General features: G+C 39.7%; 1 protein-coding gene across 1 annotated transcript in view; it reads left to right on the top strand.

The window, feature by feature from the left end:
- The window catches only part of NRGN (neurogranin), a 28,555-nt gene that overhangs the window by 8,275 nt on the left and 2,646 nt on the right, over positions 1–17,634 (top strand). Inside the window, exon 2 of the mRNA XM_087939010.1 lies at positions 6,986–7,200. Within this exon, the coding sequence (XP_087795136.1) occupies positions 6,986–7,192 (207 nt within the window). The 3' untranslated portion in view covers positions 7,193–7,200. The remainder of the gene's footprint in view (positions 1–6,985; positions 7,201–17,634) is intronic.

Genomic DNA, 17,634 nt, shown 5'->3' with positions numbered 1-17,634 from the left:
CAAAGCCAATAGTGACAAATTACACAAGCACAAAAGTTCTACTATGGATGAAGAACATGGTATGAACTGAGAATCTTCCTTTTAAATACTTGGCCCCACAAATGTAATTAACTAGTGAAAGGAAGACAATTTATCAAGGAACTCCCTTTTTGGCTTGCTGGTGAGAAAAGTCTGGAGGTTTTTATTTGTGGTAACGTCATTAAAGCCATTTTCCAAGAAGAAGGCCAGTTGGTTAGTTTACATGGTTACTATGAAGTTGGGATACATGAAGGAAACAATCAGATGATCTTGGATAAAGAGCAGAGAAATATTTCAGCATGATGATTATCAGGGGAAAGCTGACTTTTATTTGGAAGTTTTGAGCAGCAAATGCATAGAGAAGGCTGACCTTTTGCAAGGACAGATACCTGTTGAACTATCATATTTTCTAATACTCCTATTGGTGTTCTAATGGCTCTTTGGACTCATCACAGATTTCCTGTCCTTATTTTTCACTAATTTTGAACAGCTATCAAGTGAATACTTGGTATCTCTAACAGCTGGCAAATCTCAGAGTTGGTCTTTGGTCAGAAAGTCACTATATTAATCACCCATGATGCCTTCATAAATTATCACAGCAGGGCATTATGGAAAATTTAAATGATTTCCCACCTGCTTCCATAATAAATACGCCAACACAGAATAGCCTTCCGACCACATAAAGGTAAAGCTAAAGCACATACGTGCTAGTTGTTTCCGGCTCTAGGGGGTGGTGCTCATCTCTGTTACAAAGCTGAAGAGCCAGTGCTGTCCAAAGACGTCTCCATGGTCATGTGGCCAGCATGACTAAAGGCCGAAGGTGCACGGAACACTGTTACCTTCCCACCAAAGTGGACCCTATTTTTCTACTTGTACATTTTTCTAACCTGAACTTGGCCTTAACGTTCGGTATTTTTTAAAAAACTTTTAAATAGGCATGTTTTGCATATTCTGTTTATGTTTCTCCCATTTTTACATGCTTTCGAACTGCTAGGTTGAAAGAAGCTGGGACAGGTAATGGGAGCTCACTCCGTTACATGGTGCTAGGGATTTGAACCACCGAACTGCTGACCTTTCTGATTGACAAGCTCAGCATCTTAGCCACTGAGCCACCACATCCCTTATCCTACCACATAGCCCTTTGCTAAGTTTCTCTTCTAACTTGGAACCCATCCTTTAGTTATAACCTATAAGCAGGATATGCTGCCTGCTCACACGTCATAATAATTTAGAGCTAAACCAAGGCTACTAAAAAAAGATAACAAAATATTGTTTACGAATTCTGATTGCTAAGTCATGATATGGGCATACTGAGTTTTGATTTAGTATGCTGGGTGAACACAGCCTCTAGTTAAATATGCATTTATGATGGTATGTAGAATATGGAAAGATCTTATGGGATGAGGAGAAGACATGCTACCTATGGAATGATCAGATAAAAGGGAGAAAAATCCAACAGCTGCTTAACAGTCATCAAAAGAAATTTAGGAAGGATCCACCCTAAATTAATCAGGCTGTAAAAGAGACCGGGAACTTGTATTTTCAGACTTGCAAGATCTGTTTAAAGTAGAATTAGATGCTCTGGCTGTGTTTTGCATTTGGTTTACCTGGGATAGTTTATAGCATTTAAGCCCACTCCAATTTCATAGATTAAGTTAGAACAGAATATGAACTAACATATTATGTCATTAGTCCACCGCAATTTATACAAGTGTGCCTTGTACAATGTGTAAATTTCCTCCCAGTTGTAATGCCTTTCTCATTTGTCTAACAAGGTCAATCCAAGTTCTGCAGTTCCCGGACCCAGTTGTCAGGAAAGGCCGACAGTACAGACATAGTGTAGAAGCCAGGAGGACAGATATCTCATGGGCTTAAATATCATTATGAAAATAATACTACTTAATTTGTACAATTTAGTTATCTAAAGAATTTATATGGCCACCAAATGTGGACCCTGAGATTCTGAGCAGCATGCAATACATCAGAAAAACAAACAAAAATAAGCAATTTTAATTAAAATCCAAAACAGTAAGGTGACTAGGAATCACAATCCTATCCTTCTCCAATATATTATCATGACACCTCGATCCTCACCTGTGCTCTTTGGTGGATGTTCATTATTGAAACCTATAAGATGTCTGGGTTACCAATTTCTTAGACTCGTACTATCTCATTACATGCATCTGACTCCTTAAAGACACTTGAGCTATCACAGGCAACTTTTCAATCAAAATTAAGTAGCCAGTCAATTATTTTCTTTTGATCATTAACAAGCAAAATGAAAGAGTCACAATTGATTACAGTAGAACAAACGATGAAATCTTATAACAAAACAAGTGAAATGATAAGTTAATATTTAAGAAGTTGGACAGTAAAAATTATAATAAGGTATTATACAATTTACATAAGGCAATTAAATGATTGTTTGGAATAATGGAACGGTAAAATTACTGATCACACATATATACAACCACTATAATCATAAAAGTCATGGAAAAGTCATTTATTATTATTATATCTAAAAAACACAGTGATGTAATGTGTATGGAAAAATAATAGATGAGTGATTATAGTTTCAAAACTAAAAAGAGTCCAATTATAGTGACTATTTTATCTATGTTGTTAAAGTAACTCTGGCAGCTAATGAAAATTAAGACAGAAATAAAATTCAATTGATAGTAAGACATTGCTATAAATAATGACTAAATGAACAGCTGCAACAATAGGAGTTAATTTAACCTTTATTGGTTGAACCTTGAAACTTTGATTCCTGACTTATTTCCTTTTTGTATTTGTTGTGTGATCCCTTCAACAACCAAATGGACTCAGTTTTTCCAATATAATGGGAAACATTCATTGCTTCATTTATTAATCATATTTGTAAGCAGCCCACTCAGAAAAACTCTGGGCAGCAGACAGAAAAATGATAGGATTTTTTCTCACTTTTAAATCCAGTCTCTCCAAAAGACTTCTGAGTTTATCTCAAGGAATTGTGACATTGCTCTTGATTATAAAGGAGCAAAACTATGGTTCATTGAGGAAAAAGATGATCCAGATTCCAGATAAACAAGAATATTATAAAAAGTATATGTGGAAATGTATACATGTCTTCATGATTGCTTTTGCAAACAATTTGCAAGGGTATTTGCAAATTGAGGCAAATATGAATGAATTTAAGATTGAGACAGAAACTGAATGTGAAATTTGCTTAATTCCTGTCTATGAAGATTCTCAATCATCCAGATCATGGTTGTTGTCACACAGGTCCTTTTCCAAAAGGCATCTGGACCAGTAGTGGGATGCAATTTTTTTTACTATGGGTTATGTGGGCGTAGCTTGGTGGGCGTGGCATGGGAAGGATACTGTAAAATCTCCAGTCAGAGGTAGTACTCGCCGATTCTCTGAACTACTCAAAATTCTCGCTGCCAGTTCCCCAGAACTGGTCAGAACCTGCTGAATACCACCTCTGATCTGGACTTTCTTGGGTTGTTTTTTTTCATTGAAAATGTTTCGCTTCAAATCCATGAAGTTTCTTTAGTTTTTCAGATCTGAAGCTCCTAGGATGAGAAGCAAAATGTTTTCAAGGGAAAAAAAAATCCAGAAAATCCAGATGCCTTTTGGAATAGTACCTTTGGGTTAACTAATTTATTCTGGATCTTCTATTAGATGCAGTTTAAAGATCAAAAACGTTATAAATTAATGATGTGTTGTATGAAGATATCATTGTACTGTATATCTTATTGTCTGTCCTAGATGAGCTACTGGTCAGCAAGTAGAACCTTCAACCTTAGCTTATTTTTGTCGCAAACAACATCAGAAAAGCTTAGACTACTTACAAAATCTTGAATACAATATGGTAACTTTTATATTTGCCCTCTTCCTTCCCTACCAAAGATAGCGAGGTTATCCATTAAACTGTATAAGCTGCTCTCAGCTTAAAAATCACTAAATTTTGCCCACACAGAAGGTTAAAAAAAGGGAACTGCAAAATAGCAGGGAGTTACCCACCCCAAGATGGACTTATATAACCATTCCCCAGCTGTGCTGAACACACACACAAGCACACACATGGAAAATGCAATGCAGCGCAATCAGTGTGGCATTTTTCAACGTCTAAACACAACACATCTCAAAATAGCTTGCAGGGGAAGAATGTAAGCACTCTAGAGCTCTGTTCATGTATAATGAAATGATAAAATACATTTTTAGAAGGCAAGCACATTTTTCATCTGGCCAGTAAGAGGCATTTAAGCTCTGCCAGTCATTTGTAACAGTCTAGTCAACTCACAAATATTTTTCCAAACTACAGGGTTGGAGAGGGAGTTAAATAGGCTTTATTACTATTAAGCTCATGCTATGTTCCAAGGGCAAGTCTCTTCAAAAGGAGTCACCACATTATAAAAAAGGTGTTGAGACTCTGGAAAGAGTGCAAAGAAGAACAACCAGGATGGTTAGGGGGCTGGAGGCTAAACGATACAATGAACTGTTGCAGGAATTGAGCATGGCTAGTCTAGTGAACAGAATGACCAGGGGAGACAGGATAGCAGTCTTCCAATATTTGAGGGGCTGCCACAGCGATGAGGGGGTCAAGCTATTTTCCAAAGTACCCAAAGACCAGGCAAGGAATAATGGATGGAAACTGATCAGGAGAGATTCAACCTGGAAATAAGGACAAACTTTCTGATGGTGAGAACAATCAACCGATGGAACAGAAGTTGCTTTCAGAAGTTGTGGGAGATTCATCACTAAAAGCTTTCAAGAAGAGACTGAACTGCCATCTGTCAGAAATGATGTAGGGTCTTCTGCTTGGGTGGGGGGTTGGATTAGAAGTACCACAAAGTACCATCCAACTCTGTTAATCTGTTAAAGAGTCTACAGAGTTTTTAAAAAAGGAAGAATCAAAATCCAAAAGCAAAGAAAGTGAGGATTCATCTTCAGCTGGCATTTCTATTACTTCCAAATTATTCCAAACTGTTTTGCTTTTAGGATGACGATTCCATTATTGTGCAAACTGGGGGTTAGTAACCAAGAATGGATGACTGAGGGAAAATGACAATTAAAAGGTGGTTTTGTTGTAGCCATCTGGAAGGAGAGGAGTTTAGGATCCTATTCCACAGAATGAGTTGGAGTCCTTCCAAACACAGAAAAACTGTCCTGTGACATACAAAGAACTAAGCAAAATTATGCTTAATACCATCTAAAGAACTCAGACCCCATAAGATTTAGTTATGTAACTGCCCTATTTGAGCTCAGAACATGTGTTTGAATGACACACTTGTCAACACTTGGGGAAACAACACCTCTCCTCAGCTAAATTGAGCAGCAAGAGAGGTAGAACAGCAAAATCCCATTTGAAAGTGGGAAAGACAAATAGAAACTTACTCCTGGGCACTTGTATCTGACACGTGTAGTACATTTTTATAGGAATCCTTCCTTGCACCCTTTAAATAAAATCTGAATTAATGTAGAACTGAATTCCTGATGATTTCATTGATACAGCCATAACATTTTCTTGACAACAATACATATATATTCTTAGGAAAGGTAAATAAGACGGGATCAAAAAGTTAGCACCCTCCTGAGCAAACTGATGTGCTCCAAATCCATTGGTGATGTCCATTTTGCTCTCCAAATTCATGGAGACCTAACCCTAAATGGATTTGCCCCAGGGGTGGGTTTCTACTGGTTCTGGCTACGTCTGTAGAACCGGTAGCTCTGAAGAGCAGAAGACATAGAACCGGTTCTATGTCTGCTGATGTTTTTGCCCACTCACCCACCTGTGCACTTACCTGATCTTTATTTCCTGATTTTTCAACTTCAGCTGCCGAACGAGGCACAGCTGCAGTTAGAAAAGCAAGAAAAGAGGGCTGTTTCAAAGGCTGCTTCTCTGCAGGCAGCTGCTGATGACGATTTACAGGCACGTGGCTTGCAGCCTTCAGGGAAGCTCGTAAATCCTGAACCGGTTGTTAACCCTGCCATATCCCACCCCTGATTTGCCCCGATGGGATTTTCCTAAGAAGTTTACCAGGAAGTGTAGGCAAAGCAGGATCGTAAAGTCAGCACCCTCCCTAAGCATATTAACGCACTATTAATCTGTTGGCAAAGTTCATTTTGCTCTCTGAATCTCCAATGGGATTTTCCCCATGTATTTTCCCAGGAAATGTAGAAAAGATGCAATCAAAAAGTCAGTGCCATCCTAAGCATACAGACATGCTCCAAATATGTTGGCGATGTCCATTTTGCTCTCCGAATTCATGGAGACATAACCCTAACCATAAGTAGTCTTGCCCCCCCAATGGAATTTTCCCATGGCTTTTCCCAATAAACATTCATAAAGCCATATCGAAAAGTCATTACTGTCCTAAGCATACCTACACACTGGGAATTGTAGGTAAGGTGGGCTCATAAAGTCAATGCCTTCCTAAGCATACCCATGTGCTCCGAATCCATTGGCAAAATCAGTTTTGTTCTTTTAATTATTAGAGATCTAACCCTAACCCTAAGTGGATTTTCCTCCCTTCCCATGTATTTTCCCAGGAAACATAGATAAGGCAGACTCAAAAAGTCACTGTCCTTCGAAGAATATCTGTGCTCTATGTATCTGTTAGTCATGTCCATTTTTTATTCATGGAGACCTGTCCCTAACCCTAAATAGATTTGCTCCCAATGGGATTTTCCCAGCTCCTAGTCAGCCATCTCAAAGCCAATGGACAACACATGGCTTCTCAATATTTTGCTGCAACTGCCTATCCAAAAGAAGTTCTGCAAAAAAAATCCCCACTGTAACCGTATGAGATAAGTATGGTAAACATTTCTCCACCATCACCCTTTGGTCTTTCCCGGTCATGTTTTTTAACATGGCAACTGGTCTTCCTTGATGGCATTGCCCAGAAGCACACCTGTGGAAGTAAGTTGGTGCAAAGAGCAGGCAGAGTTTCACTGGTGCTGATTTTTATATTCTCATCAGGAAGGAGCTTGCACCAAACTGGATGAAGACATCTTGGATATTCCATTAGATGATCCGGATGCCAATGCAGCTGCTGCCAAGATCCAGGCCAGTTTCCGTGGCCACATGACTAGGAAGAAGATTAAGGGGGGTGAAATTGAACGCAAAAGCAAGGACCCCGAGTGTACAAGCAGCACCCGGACTGGAGACTTGCGCAATGGAGATTAAGCAGCCTGGTAAGGATTCTCCTCATCTCTTCCTGGTAACATATAATTTCAGACTATTGTGAGATGTCTTTTCCCAAGCTCCTACTATATCCTACTGTTCTTTCTGTCCCCACAAAAAAATAACCCCATGAGACCATGATAGACCGGCCAGAATGAAAAGCTCAACACCTGTGATTCATTCTTACATCTAACTGGCCCACAAGAGTAGGAAGGCAGGGGATGTTGTGGGCCCCAACTATCAACATCCAGGGGGATCTAGCAGAAGGACCTTCTCTGTGGTGGTTCCCTCTGTTAGGGATACCATTGCCCCAGAGATAAGACCAGCCCCTCCCAGGTGCTTTGCCACAAAGCCTTGAAGACGTGGTTTTGAAAGCAGGCTCAGGGACCCAATTCAGAGCCAATCAAATGACTTGGTCTACGAAGGAGAGGGGGGGGGTGAATTTTAACTGTGAAGTTTTCAATGTTGGAGTCACTATGTGAATTGGGAAGCTATATAAATGTTTTTAATAAATAAATAATACAATAAAAGAGTACCAATAATATCAATAAAAGTAGTTCAGGGTTGAACTGTGGAGTCCTTGGTGCTCTCTGAGCTTGGCTGCTTTCTTCCAAATGTTTCATTACCCAACTAGATAACATCATCAGTGTTAAAAAAACCAAGCTCAGAGAGCACTGACCTCACAAATAAAGAAATCAACAAACAAATTCTAGTTTGGTGTAATGCATACAACTGGAGAAAGATTTATATCACAGCATATTAAAACACAAGCACTATTGGATTCACAAAATCTTATTTTTCAAATTCCCCAAATTGGCTACCTGCCCATGGTATCTGTTTCCGTACACTAGAAACTTCTAGGATTTTTCCATAACAAAAATGTTCATCTTCCTTCCTGCTCAGTTCATTTTTTTCCTAACAAAAAGCAACAGTATTGAACCTTTATACACAAAAGAACATTGAGATACTGTAAAACGTACTGAGGGATGTGTTACCCACGACTCAGGTCAGCTTGAACTAAACTCATGAACCACCACAACAAAAAAAACCCCTTCGTGATTCTTACATAAAGAAGAGCAAAGAACGTACGACGAACAAGCTATGTGTGTGAGCTTGTCCGGGGTGTACGTCATCAGTTGATAATCTGGGGCAGGGGTCTCGCAGGAATTGAGATCTGGAGGGAAGCAGGCTGAAAAAAAACTCTAACTTAGAAGGCTTTGCCCTACATACTTAGCCAGAGTAAGGCTCAATTGTCCCCCCTACCTCTGGCTTCTATGGCAGGCATATGTATTTTATAGCTCCTGGGTCATATTCAACCCTTTGGCTGCCCCTGTCTGGCCCATGTAAAGTCAATCAGAAATTGGGAATAAAATGTAAATAAGATGTAGCATGCACTCCAGTGGTGGTATTCTATCGGTTCAGCCCGGTTCTGCTGAGACGGTAGTGGTGATGAGCAGCGGAGACCGAACCAATTCTCTCCACCGCTCTGTTGTTGGGCCCAACCGCCCGCCTGAGCTCCTATACTCCTCTTGATCCTCTGAATTTGAAGCGTGGCACAGCAGAGTGCTGCACGGCAGCTGCTGAAGTGACCGGGAGAGTGCAGGCTTGCAGGAGGCGAGTTGGAACACCTCTGTGCCTGTGCAAAGTGTGTGTTTGGCAGGTGCATACATGCAAAGTGTGTGCACGCGTGCAAAGCATGCCCACCAAGCCACGCCCACCAAACTGGTGGTAAAACGATTTGAATCCCACCACTGATACACTCTTACCAGTAGCCACTAATCCAAACCATATGATTTACTGCTTTTTTAAAATGAAGTGATTGAGCAGAATTAAGTTCAGCCTATTGGTTCAACCCTCCACACCAGTCCCAGTTTTTCATATGACCCCATGGAAAAATGAATTCCCCATCCCTCTTCTATGAGCAGCACGGAGACAAAAGCTATGGATTCCATACCTGGTGGAACTTTCCATAATGGTTGTCCCATTTTCCAATTTCCTCTGCTTACTTCATCTCCTGTGCTGTTCTTCAACTTTTAGGGAGCTTTACAATACCCTTGTGCAGGGGTGGGATTCAATTTTTTTAACAAACGGTTCTGTGGGTGTGGCTTAGGTGGTGGGCATGGCTTGGTGGCCATATGACTGGCTGGGCATGGCCAACTCAATATCACTCACATCGAGGGATGCATCTCCTCGCCTGGCCTCTCATGACTGTGGGGATGCTGCAACAGAATAAGTGTGAAAAATGGTCATAAGTCACTTTTTTCAGTGCCATTGTAACTTTGAATGGTCACTCCACACAAGCAAAGTACCAGCAAAGGAGGGGGAAAAAACTCCAGAGACAGGAAGTCTAGTCCTGCCAAGAATGTAAAAAGGGTTAATGGAGAGGCAGTTTCTGTCAGCAACACCAGAATGTTTCCTTCCTGCCTTCCTTACAGGATTAGGCCAGTAAGTTCTTCTAACAACCGGTTCTCCGAACTGCTTAGAATGTTAACAACCGGTTCTAGTGAATAGGTGCGAACTGGTAGAATCCCACCCCTGCCCTTGTGCACCTACCTCATTGTCTGCAATGAGGACATAGGTCAAGAGGCCAAGCTGGTAGCTACAATCGTGGGGTTGATGCCTTGCCCTTTTCACATGCTTTCTTTTTTTTTACATACCATCTTGACAGTGTTGATTTCACAACCGCTGGGGAAAAGGTTGCGAAATAGAGTTGGTCATATAAGTGGCCTGCTTTATGGATATCATCATGACTTAAAACTGTAATGGGCAGGATCCATTACAACTGTAAGTCAAGGACTGCCTGTATTCAGTTCAGTGAAAAACGGATGTTCTGCAGGCTTATTGGAAAGGTTTCTGGCAGAGCAAATGTCTCGCCTATGTTTCCCCTGCTGAGCTGAGGTGGCCAATGCAATTGTGCCCTCAGCCGTTCTTTGTCTGCTGACTTTAAATTAGTAATATCTCTCAAGCTGTGACAATGATGGATTAATGATAAGTCTGGCTGGATCTCTGTTTCTCTTCTTGGAGCAATTAATGCCTTTGAGCAGTCAACTAAGAAGAGGGGCTACTATTTTTAAAAGGCAAAACACACTTTGAATCTTTGGCCACATAGGGCTAGTGGATTACAGTCTGGGAAGCAGACAGAGCTAAGGAAAAACTTATTTGATCTGATTATAAATCTAGTTCAAAATAAAATGAATTACAGAAGCAAATACAATTACCTTCCTTTCTGTAACATTCAAGATAAAAACTTGGTCACAACTTTAGAAGGATGTTGGAGGTCTCAAAGAGGAGCACTGGAGATTCCAGTTATCCACTTCTACATTGCTACATTACAAAATTCTGTCCAATGATAAATTACCATTAATGGTTTCAGAGTGGGATATATTAATCAGATGTGGGTGACGTAGCTAGTGAAATAAGGGAGCTCAAAGTCCTCTATGTCCTTGTAAGAGAGATGGGAAATCTTGAACTATCCGCTGCATCTTCTATCTATAAAAACAAACTTTGTATGAAATTCTGAGTTCTGGAGCCTTTTCACCCAATAGTTTGTGGGATGCAACTGATCTTCAAGACATTTGATCTCCAAGATTATCCAAACCTTCCTTAGAAACAATATTTGATTATTGTGAAATAAAGGAAGACGTCACTTTCCTCCCACCCTACAAATCTGGAGGAAACTCTTTTGAAGTTTTGACATGTAATGAAAAAAATCAAGGTGCTTTTTAAACAGTCTCCTCCAGTTAGGACGAGACAATTGAAGTACTATGTCGAACTGGGCAGTAAGTAATGCAGTTTGCTGCATATATTCTATTTTTCCAGGACAATGGGGCTGAATGTCAAAATAAGGACAGTTTTAGTATGTCCGGTGGTTGCTTGCTTTCATTGGAATGACAAATGGAATGGTCAGATGTCTCACACAAGCCCTGTCCTGCAGGAAACTTTACGCCAATCCAGGAGAGAACCAACCTAGAACTAAGTAGAACTTTCCTGACAGTTAGAACAATTAATCAGTGGAGTCTTGCTTCCAGAGGTTGTAGATGTTTTTAAGAAGAGACTGGACAACCATTTGTCTGAAATGGTATGAAGGGTTGGACTAGAAGAGTTTCAAGACCCTTCTAACTCTGTTATTCCGTTATTCTCAGTGCATGAAGAAAAGATTCAGGCTTATATCAGAGTGCTAGAAGATTATTTTCATGAGTTTTGTCCCCTTATTGAAATATTCCAACCAGTGACAAATATTGTTGCCACCGGTTCGTTGAGCGTGGCTTGGTGGGCAAGCTTTGCATGCATGCACGCACTTTGCAGGTATGTGTGCGCCAAATGCACACTTTGTGCAGGCGCAGAGGCGTTCCAACTCACCTCCTGCAAGCCTGCACAATCCTGGTTGCTTCAGCAGCTGCTGCATGGCACTCTTCTGGCTGCGCAAAGCAGCTGTGCTTCCAATTCAGAGGATCAAGGTGAGTTCAGTCTCCACTGCTCATCGCTCCTACCGGCTCACCAGAACTGGGCCCAACCGGTCGAATACCACCACTGGTTCCAGCCTTTTCAAAGGCATTGTCAAAACTGCAGAGATAAAAGAGACCTCCAGATGAGGACAATATGGAGCGTTAGCTGGTATGGATGAGGAAGAAACGAGGACGTTGGAAAGGAATGAGTTATACAAACTGACATACAATATTGTCTTGGGATGTAAAAATTCATTGACTTGGAGGTTATTTTGTCCCAAAGCTTTACTGGGACAATTCTCATATCCCAAACAAATGCTCAATCATTAATACACAATAGTGAAGTGTTTTTGTGTGTGTGTGTGTGTGTGTGTGTTAGTGTGATCTTAGCTCCTTGGGACATTAAGTGTGGTTTTAAAGGAATCCTATGCCATGTGTAAATCAAGTTGTAAGTTTTTGTCTAGATGGGAATGCCTGTCCAGCATGTAATTTTTGGCACTCTCAGAACTAATTCTGCAATCTGATGGCCATATTTTTTTTTTGCATTTTTTAGAAAGGCAATATAGAGAAAGGCAATTAGAAAGGCAATATAGAGAAAAATATAGGTTGCATTTGAAAATAAGTGCATCTCTGAAAAGAACTAATATCAAGGTATCAAGCATACCTTATGTGCAAAAATAGTACTTCAGTATTATAGTGGTGAAGACATCAGACTAGAAACCAGGAGACGGTGAATTCTAGTCCTATCTTGGCCACCAAACCAGCTGGATGACCTTGGACCAGTCATTCTCTTTCAGCCCTAGGAAGGAGGCAATGGCAAACTAAGAAGCAAGCTAAAACTGAACTGTTTTTTTTTCTTTGAGAAAGAAGAAGACATTTTGCTTCTCATCCAAGAAGTTTCATCAGTTTTTTTTTATTTTTTTATTGATTTATAATACAAAATGCAAAATTATGCAAAAGAAAATAGTAGAAAAAATAAGAGAAGGAAAAGGAAAGGGAAAAGTGTAGGAAAAAGGGGAAAAAGAAAGAAAAGGCCAATTGACTTCTTACTGCAGAAGAATAAGATGATAACATTAAACCTCAACTTTTTACTTTTACATAATAGTATAAACTAGATGTTTCTATAACAACAAATCTATCTAACTGGTAAAACCCAAAGTCAAAGTTTCATTTTTGTCCACCTTGAGCACAAAGTCCAAAAGTGGTTTCCAAGTAGAAACAAAAGTAATTATGTTTATTTATTTAAAACAAGCAGCTTCATCAGTTCTGATGGCCAGTAGAAATGGAAGTATACGTTTTCTTCTTCTTCCTCAAACAAAATAACAGTCCAGTTGCCTTTTGAAACAACTATGACCAAGAGTCTCCACAGACATCAAGCAAGCTAAAAGATGCGTTGCACAATAATAAATTTTTTAAAAAAACTCTTGGATTCCTTCAATTATGGGGGGGAAATACATCCAAGTCACACAGTTTCTCCCCCCTCTGTTTTATCAAGTATGCAAATTCCTTGCCTATATCAGTGGCTCACACACTCGCCGTAATTGCATAGACTTCGAGCTTCTTACAAAACTGATGTACTCCAAATTACAGGTACCAGTTTGCAGGGGTGGAGAAGCATTTGAAGAAAACAAACCTCTTGGTCGGTAGACCAATTGAGATATTATTCAATGCAAAGAAGAAGAAGAAAAGTAGCTGTCCCTGTGTTTTTGTCTTTGAAAAAATCTAGAGACAAATTTGCTAATAAGCTGCTATATTCAAGCAAGGATAGATTGAAAGTAACTGGTTTGGATTGTTGACCAGTGAAAATATCCATTTATGAGAAGGAAGAGAAGATACCACTGACATGCTCACTTTGTCCAACTAAGGGCAAGAAATATTTTTAGAGGTGGTGAGGTGGGCACAATTCCCCCACCCTTTCTCTCCCAGTGGACCAAGGGTTCCAGAGGATGGGGAGTTGAAATTATGGGTTGGCACTTAGACCTGTTTGAGTTTTGGTAGCTGGGCTGGTAGTGGTAGCTATATTTTGCAAAGGTGCCTTAAGCTTATTGCAAACATAAACTCCTCTCTGTCTCTGTCTCTGTCTCTCTCTCTCATATTTATCTCATCTATTATCTCCATCTCTCTCTCTCCCTCTCCCTCTCTCTTTACTATATGATCTTTTGACAGATTAACAAATAAATCACTAGTCTGGAAACTCTCCCTGTCCTAGTTTTCACGTGGAAGACAAATTCTACACACTGGTAGTTAGCATGGAAACCAATAGTAACTCCCCAAGGGAGATGAAGGGACTGGGTTGCAGTTTGAATTCTTCCATAGCAACACCAGCTCAAATTCTTCTCATCAGCAGAGTCTATTTTTAAAAGCTGGAAAGAATAAAGTACATAAAGGAGTAAATCAACATTATAGGTAGAGCAAGAAATTCTAAACACAGCAAAGGATTATGCTGCCACTATTCTAAAAGAACTGCATTTTAACAAGCATGTTTGTTGTGCACATTTGCTGTGAAGAACTCACACAAGGTGCGTCCCCCCCCCCCACTTTTCCCTCCCCATCCTTTTTTTCCTTTTGTGGTCTGTTAAATTTTAAATTCAGAAGAAAGGATTTAATTTTCTTTATTTTATTTGTGCATAACAAGCTAAACCAGCACCAAACAGGGACAGGACGGTTTAGTGCAGGAGTCCCCAAATTTGGCAACTTTAAGACTTGTGAACTTCAACTCCCAGAATTCTCTAGCGAGCTGGCTGGAGAATTCTGGGAGTTGAAATCCACAAGTCTTAAAGTTGCCAAGTTTGGAGACTTCTGGTTCAGTGCGATGCATGAATTCAGTCCCAGTTGCTCACTTGTTCACTCCGTTCACACACTGCCCTGTATGAGTTGTTATTTTCAGCCTAATGTTTTTAATAAGGTTGGCGTCACATGAGCTAGAATGTATGGATCAACTACTATCTGCGGATAGCAATCCTGCTGGTGGGGAAAGTAGGCGAGAATAGAGCAGCAATAAAACATTCAAGTATTTGGAATGGAAACAAAAAACAAAAACAGCAAGACCAAAGCATCTCCCACTCACTTTAATTCTATCCCATCTGCGAGATTTGAAACTTTGGATAATTTCAGCAATTAACTAAATTATTTTAGTTATTAATATTTTAACAAATATTTAATAGCACAACTGTGAAGAGAGATAGAAAAAACAACCAACAAAATAAAGAATAATTTATATGTTGGGTATACTTGAACAAAATATTTCAAAATTAGGTTAATACTTCATATAAAATAACCATAACTGTTATTGGAATCAAATCAATGATCAATAACTGGCAAAAGTAACCAATACGTAAGATTCATCAGACTAAACAATTAAAATGTCTATCATATTTTAGAGATCCCTCCTTATAACTAAACAAATTTATTTATTTAGCACAGGGAACCCCAAACTTGGCAACTTTAAGACTTGTGGACTTCAACTACCAGAATTGCCAAATTTGGAGACCTCTGATTTAGCACATGGCATGTATTAGCCAGGGATAACCGAGGTGGCTGGTTTCCTCTGTGAAAGGATTGGGGGGCTGCGGGGGGCAGTGTTATGTTTACTCATGGGCTGCCTGAATGCCAGTAGGCTCCATTCTTGTCCCTGTGCAGTATATTCACTCGTGGGAATCGAACCACTGAGCTGCCAACCTCAGCAATGTGCAAGCCCAGCATCTTACCACATGAGCCATGGTGGCCCCTTACTAAACAAATTAAAGCTAATATTTCAAAACCTTGTATGAAGAGAACCCTGGTGTTCAGATATAGTACAACTTTAAGATGTGTGGACTTCAACTTCTAAAATCACCCAGCCTGCCGGAGGAATTCTGGAAGTTGAAGTCTACCCATCTTAAAATTGCCAAGGTTGAGAAACACTGGTTTTACCATGTTTGGTCTAGTGGTTAAGGCACCATGCTAGAAAGCATGGCATGAGTTCAAATCCTGCCTTAATCATGAAAGTCAGCTGGGTGATTTGGGACCAATCCTTCTCCCTCAGCCTATCCCAAGGAGGAAGATGGGGAAATATATTCTCCGCTTTGAGTTATTTTTAAAAATAATAAAGGCAGAATACAAAAAAAATTAATATCTCTCCAATCATCACTAAGGCTGAGTAGCTTACAGTCCTAACTCAAATAAGTAATTGACATTAACACACGCATATTAAGAGTCAAATAGTCTTGTGCTGAGGAACTATAAAAGCTAATATAATTAGCACATATACACAGGAGGCATCTCCTTCAATTTATCTCTCTCGGATTTTGATTGCTTTCCTAAGTGCCAATAACATTTGGGCAAGTTGGCTCTCCAGGCGTATGCTGTTCCAGAGAAAAGGGGGCAGCCATTGAGACTCTGGATAGGGCTGGAATTAAGGGAACAGTTTAGTTTTTTTCTATGAGATTATTATTTATGTCTTACACACTATAGTTTTCATGTGTTTCCCAAAGAAAAAAGGCAAGGAACTATGCAGTTTTCAACAATCACATTCAAAGAGCCCATTACTATTTCTGGTCTGGATGATCACTGGGAATTACAAGAAGGTACTTCTAATTCTTTGCATATACTTAGTGATCACCTGAAATTTTGCAAGTCCATTCTTGGAAGGTCTTGGAAGAGGTTTATGAAATCAGAGGTTCTTCTGGTTTAGGACAATGTGGAGGAAATGTACTTTGGATATACTCGATTATACTTCTCTAATCAAACAGTTTAAGGTGCAGGAGAACTGAACACTTTTTTTCCTGCTGTTCTGTGATGGAATTTACGTCCAAGTTTAGCTTGTTTAATGCAAAGGCTGTTCATCTTGTCTAGAATTGTTTCTCTATATTTTCCAACAAAGTCTGTTCTATGCTTGAGTTTCCTTTGCTACGTGTCAATTAAAACACTTGGTCTATGCACAAACACATATGTCTCCATCTTCCCTATCAACCTTGATGTCCAGGAATGCAAAAGGAGAAAAACATAACTCAGAATGTAAAATTTTACAAATAATGCTTTCTACTTGTCATTTTTTAAAAGTGAACACAGGCATGGCCTTTTCAGAAACAGATTATTTTTGATGACTTTCCTTGTTAAATAGACAAAGCCATTTCCTGTTGTACTTTGAAACACAAACCTCTGTTGGATTATTCTTTATTTCACCCTCTATTCATATTCCCAGGACAATTCCCCTATCCGCCCCCAATAAACAAATAAATAAAGCCAAATAAAATAATTAAATTGTAAGTGATATAATATAGTAAATGCAGCAAAATAATGTTTAAATGTTTTGAGACATCTTTTCCCATTCATCAGTGACTTAAAATAGTTTTTAAAACATGCTTGCTCATTGATCAGTGATTTGGATGAACCCAACTGTAGCACTTGGTAAACCATAATTTATGGTTTGGTGTTTGAATAAAACCTGCCGACTGTGGTTTATTCAATATAAGAAGGTTAAAGAAACTATAGCTTAGCATCCTGTATATGTCTAGCATATTAATTATGGCCATTTGATATCCAATTAATGGCCATTGGATACCCTGAAGGGAATCTTCTGTTTTTCCAGCTCAGTTGTGATATCATGGAGGTATCCACTTAGCTCTAAAGCAGGGGTCCCCAACTCCCAGTCCTTGGATCGGCACTGGGTCCCAGCATGCCAGCAACTGAGCTGCACAAACAAGCAAAGCCCCATCTGTGGAATGCAACCCGAAACCACGCCCTCTCCGACCTATGGAAAAACTTCTCTCCATGGAACCGGTTCCTGGTGCCCAAAAGATTGGGAGTCACTGCCCTAAAGGAACCCCGGTGCTAACCAGAAGATCTGGTGCAACAAGGTTTTAGTTTTTTTTTCCCCCTAAACTTCTTAGTTTATTTTGAGAATTCTACCTAAGCAACCATCAGAGAAAATGGAACTGAGATTGAGAACGATGCCCCCTCATCCCTTGATGAAAGACAGTCTGGAAGAGCTAATTTACAGGCATCCTCTCAAGGCAGTAC

Source organism: Pseudonaja textilis, chromosome 9, assembly GCF_049901715.1.
Source record: "Pseudonaja textilis isolate UNSWEBS1 chromosome 9, rPseTex1.2, whole genome shotgun sequence".
Taxonomy (NCBI): Eukaryota; Metazoa; Chordata; class Lepidosauria; order Squamata; family Elapidae; genus Pseudonaja; species Pseudonaja textilis.
The sequence above is the reverse complement of the archived record's forward strand: the minus strand, read 5'-3'. Positions and strand labels throughout refer to the sequence as shown.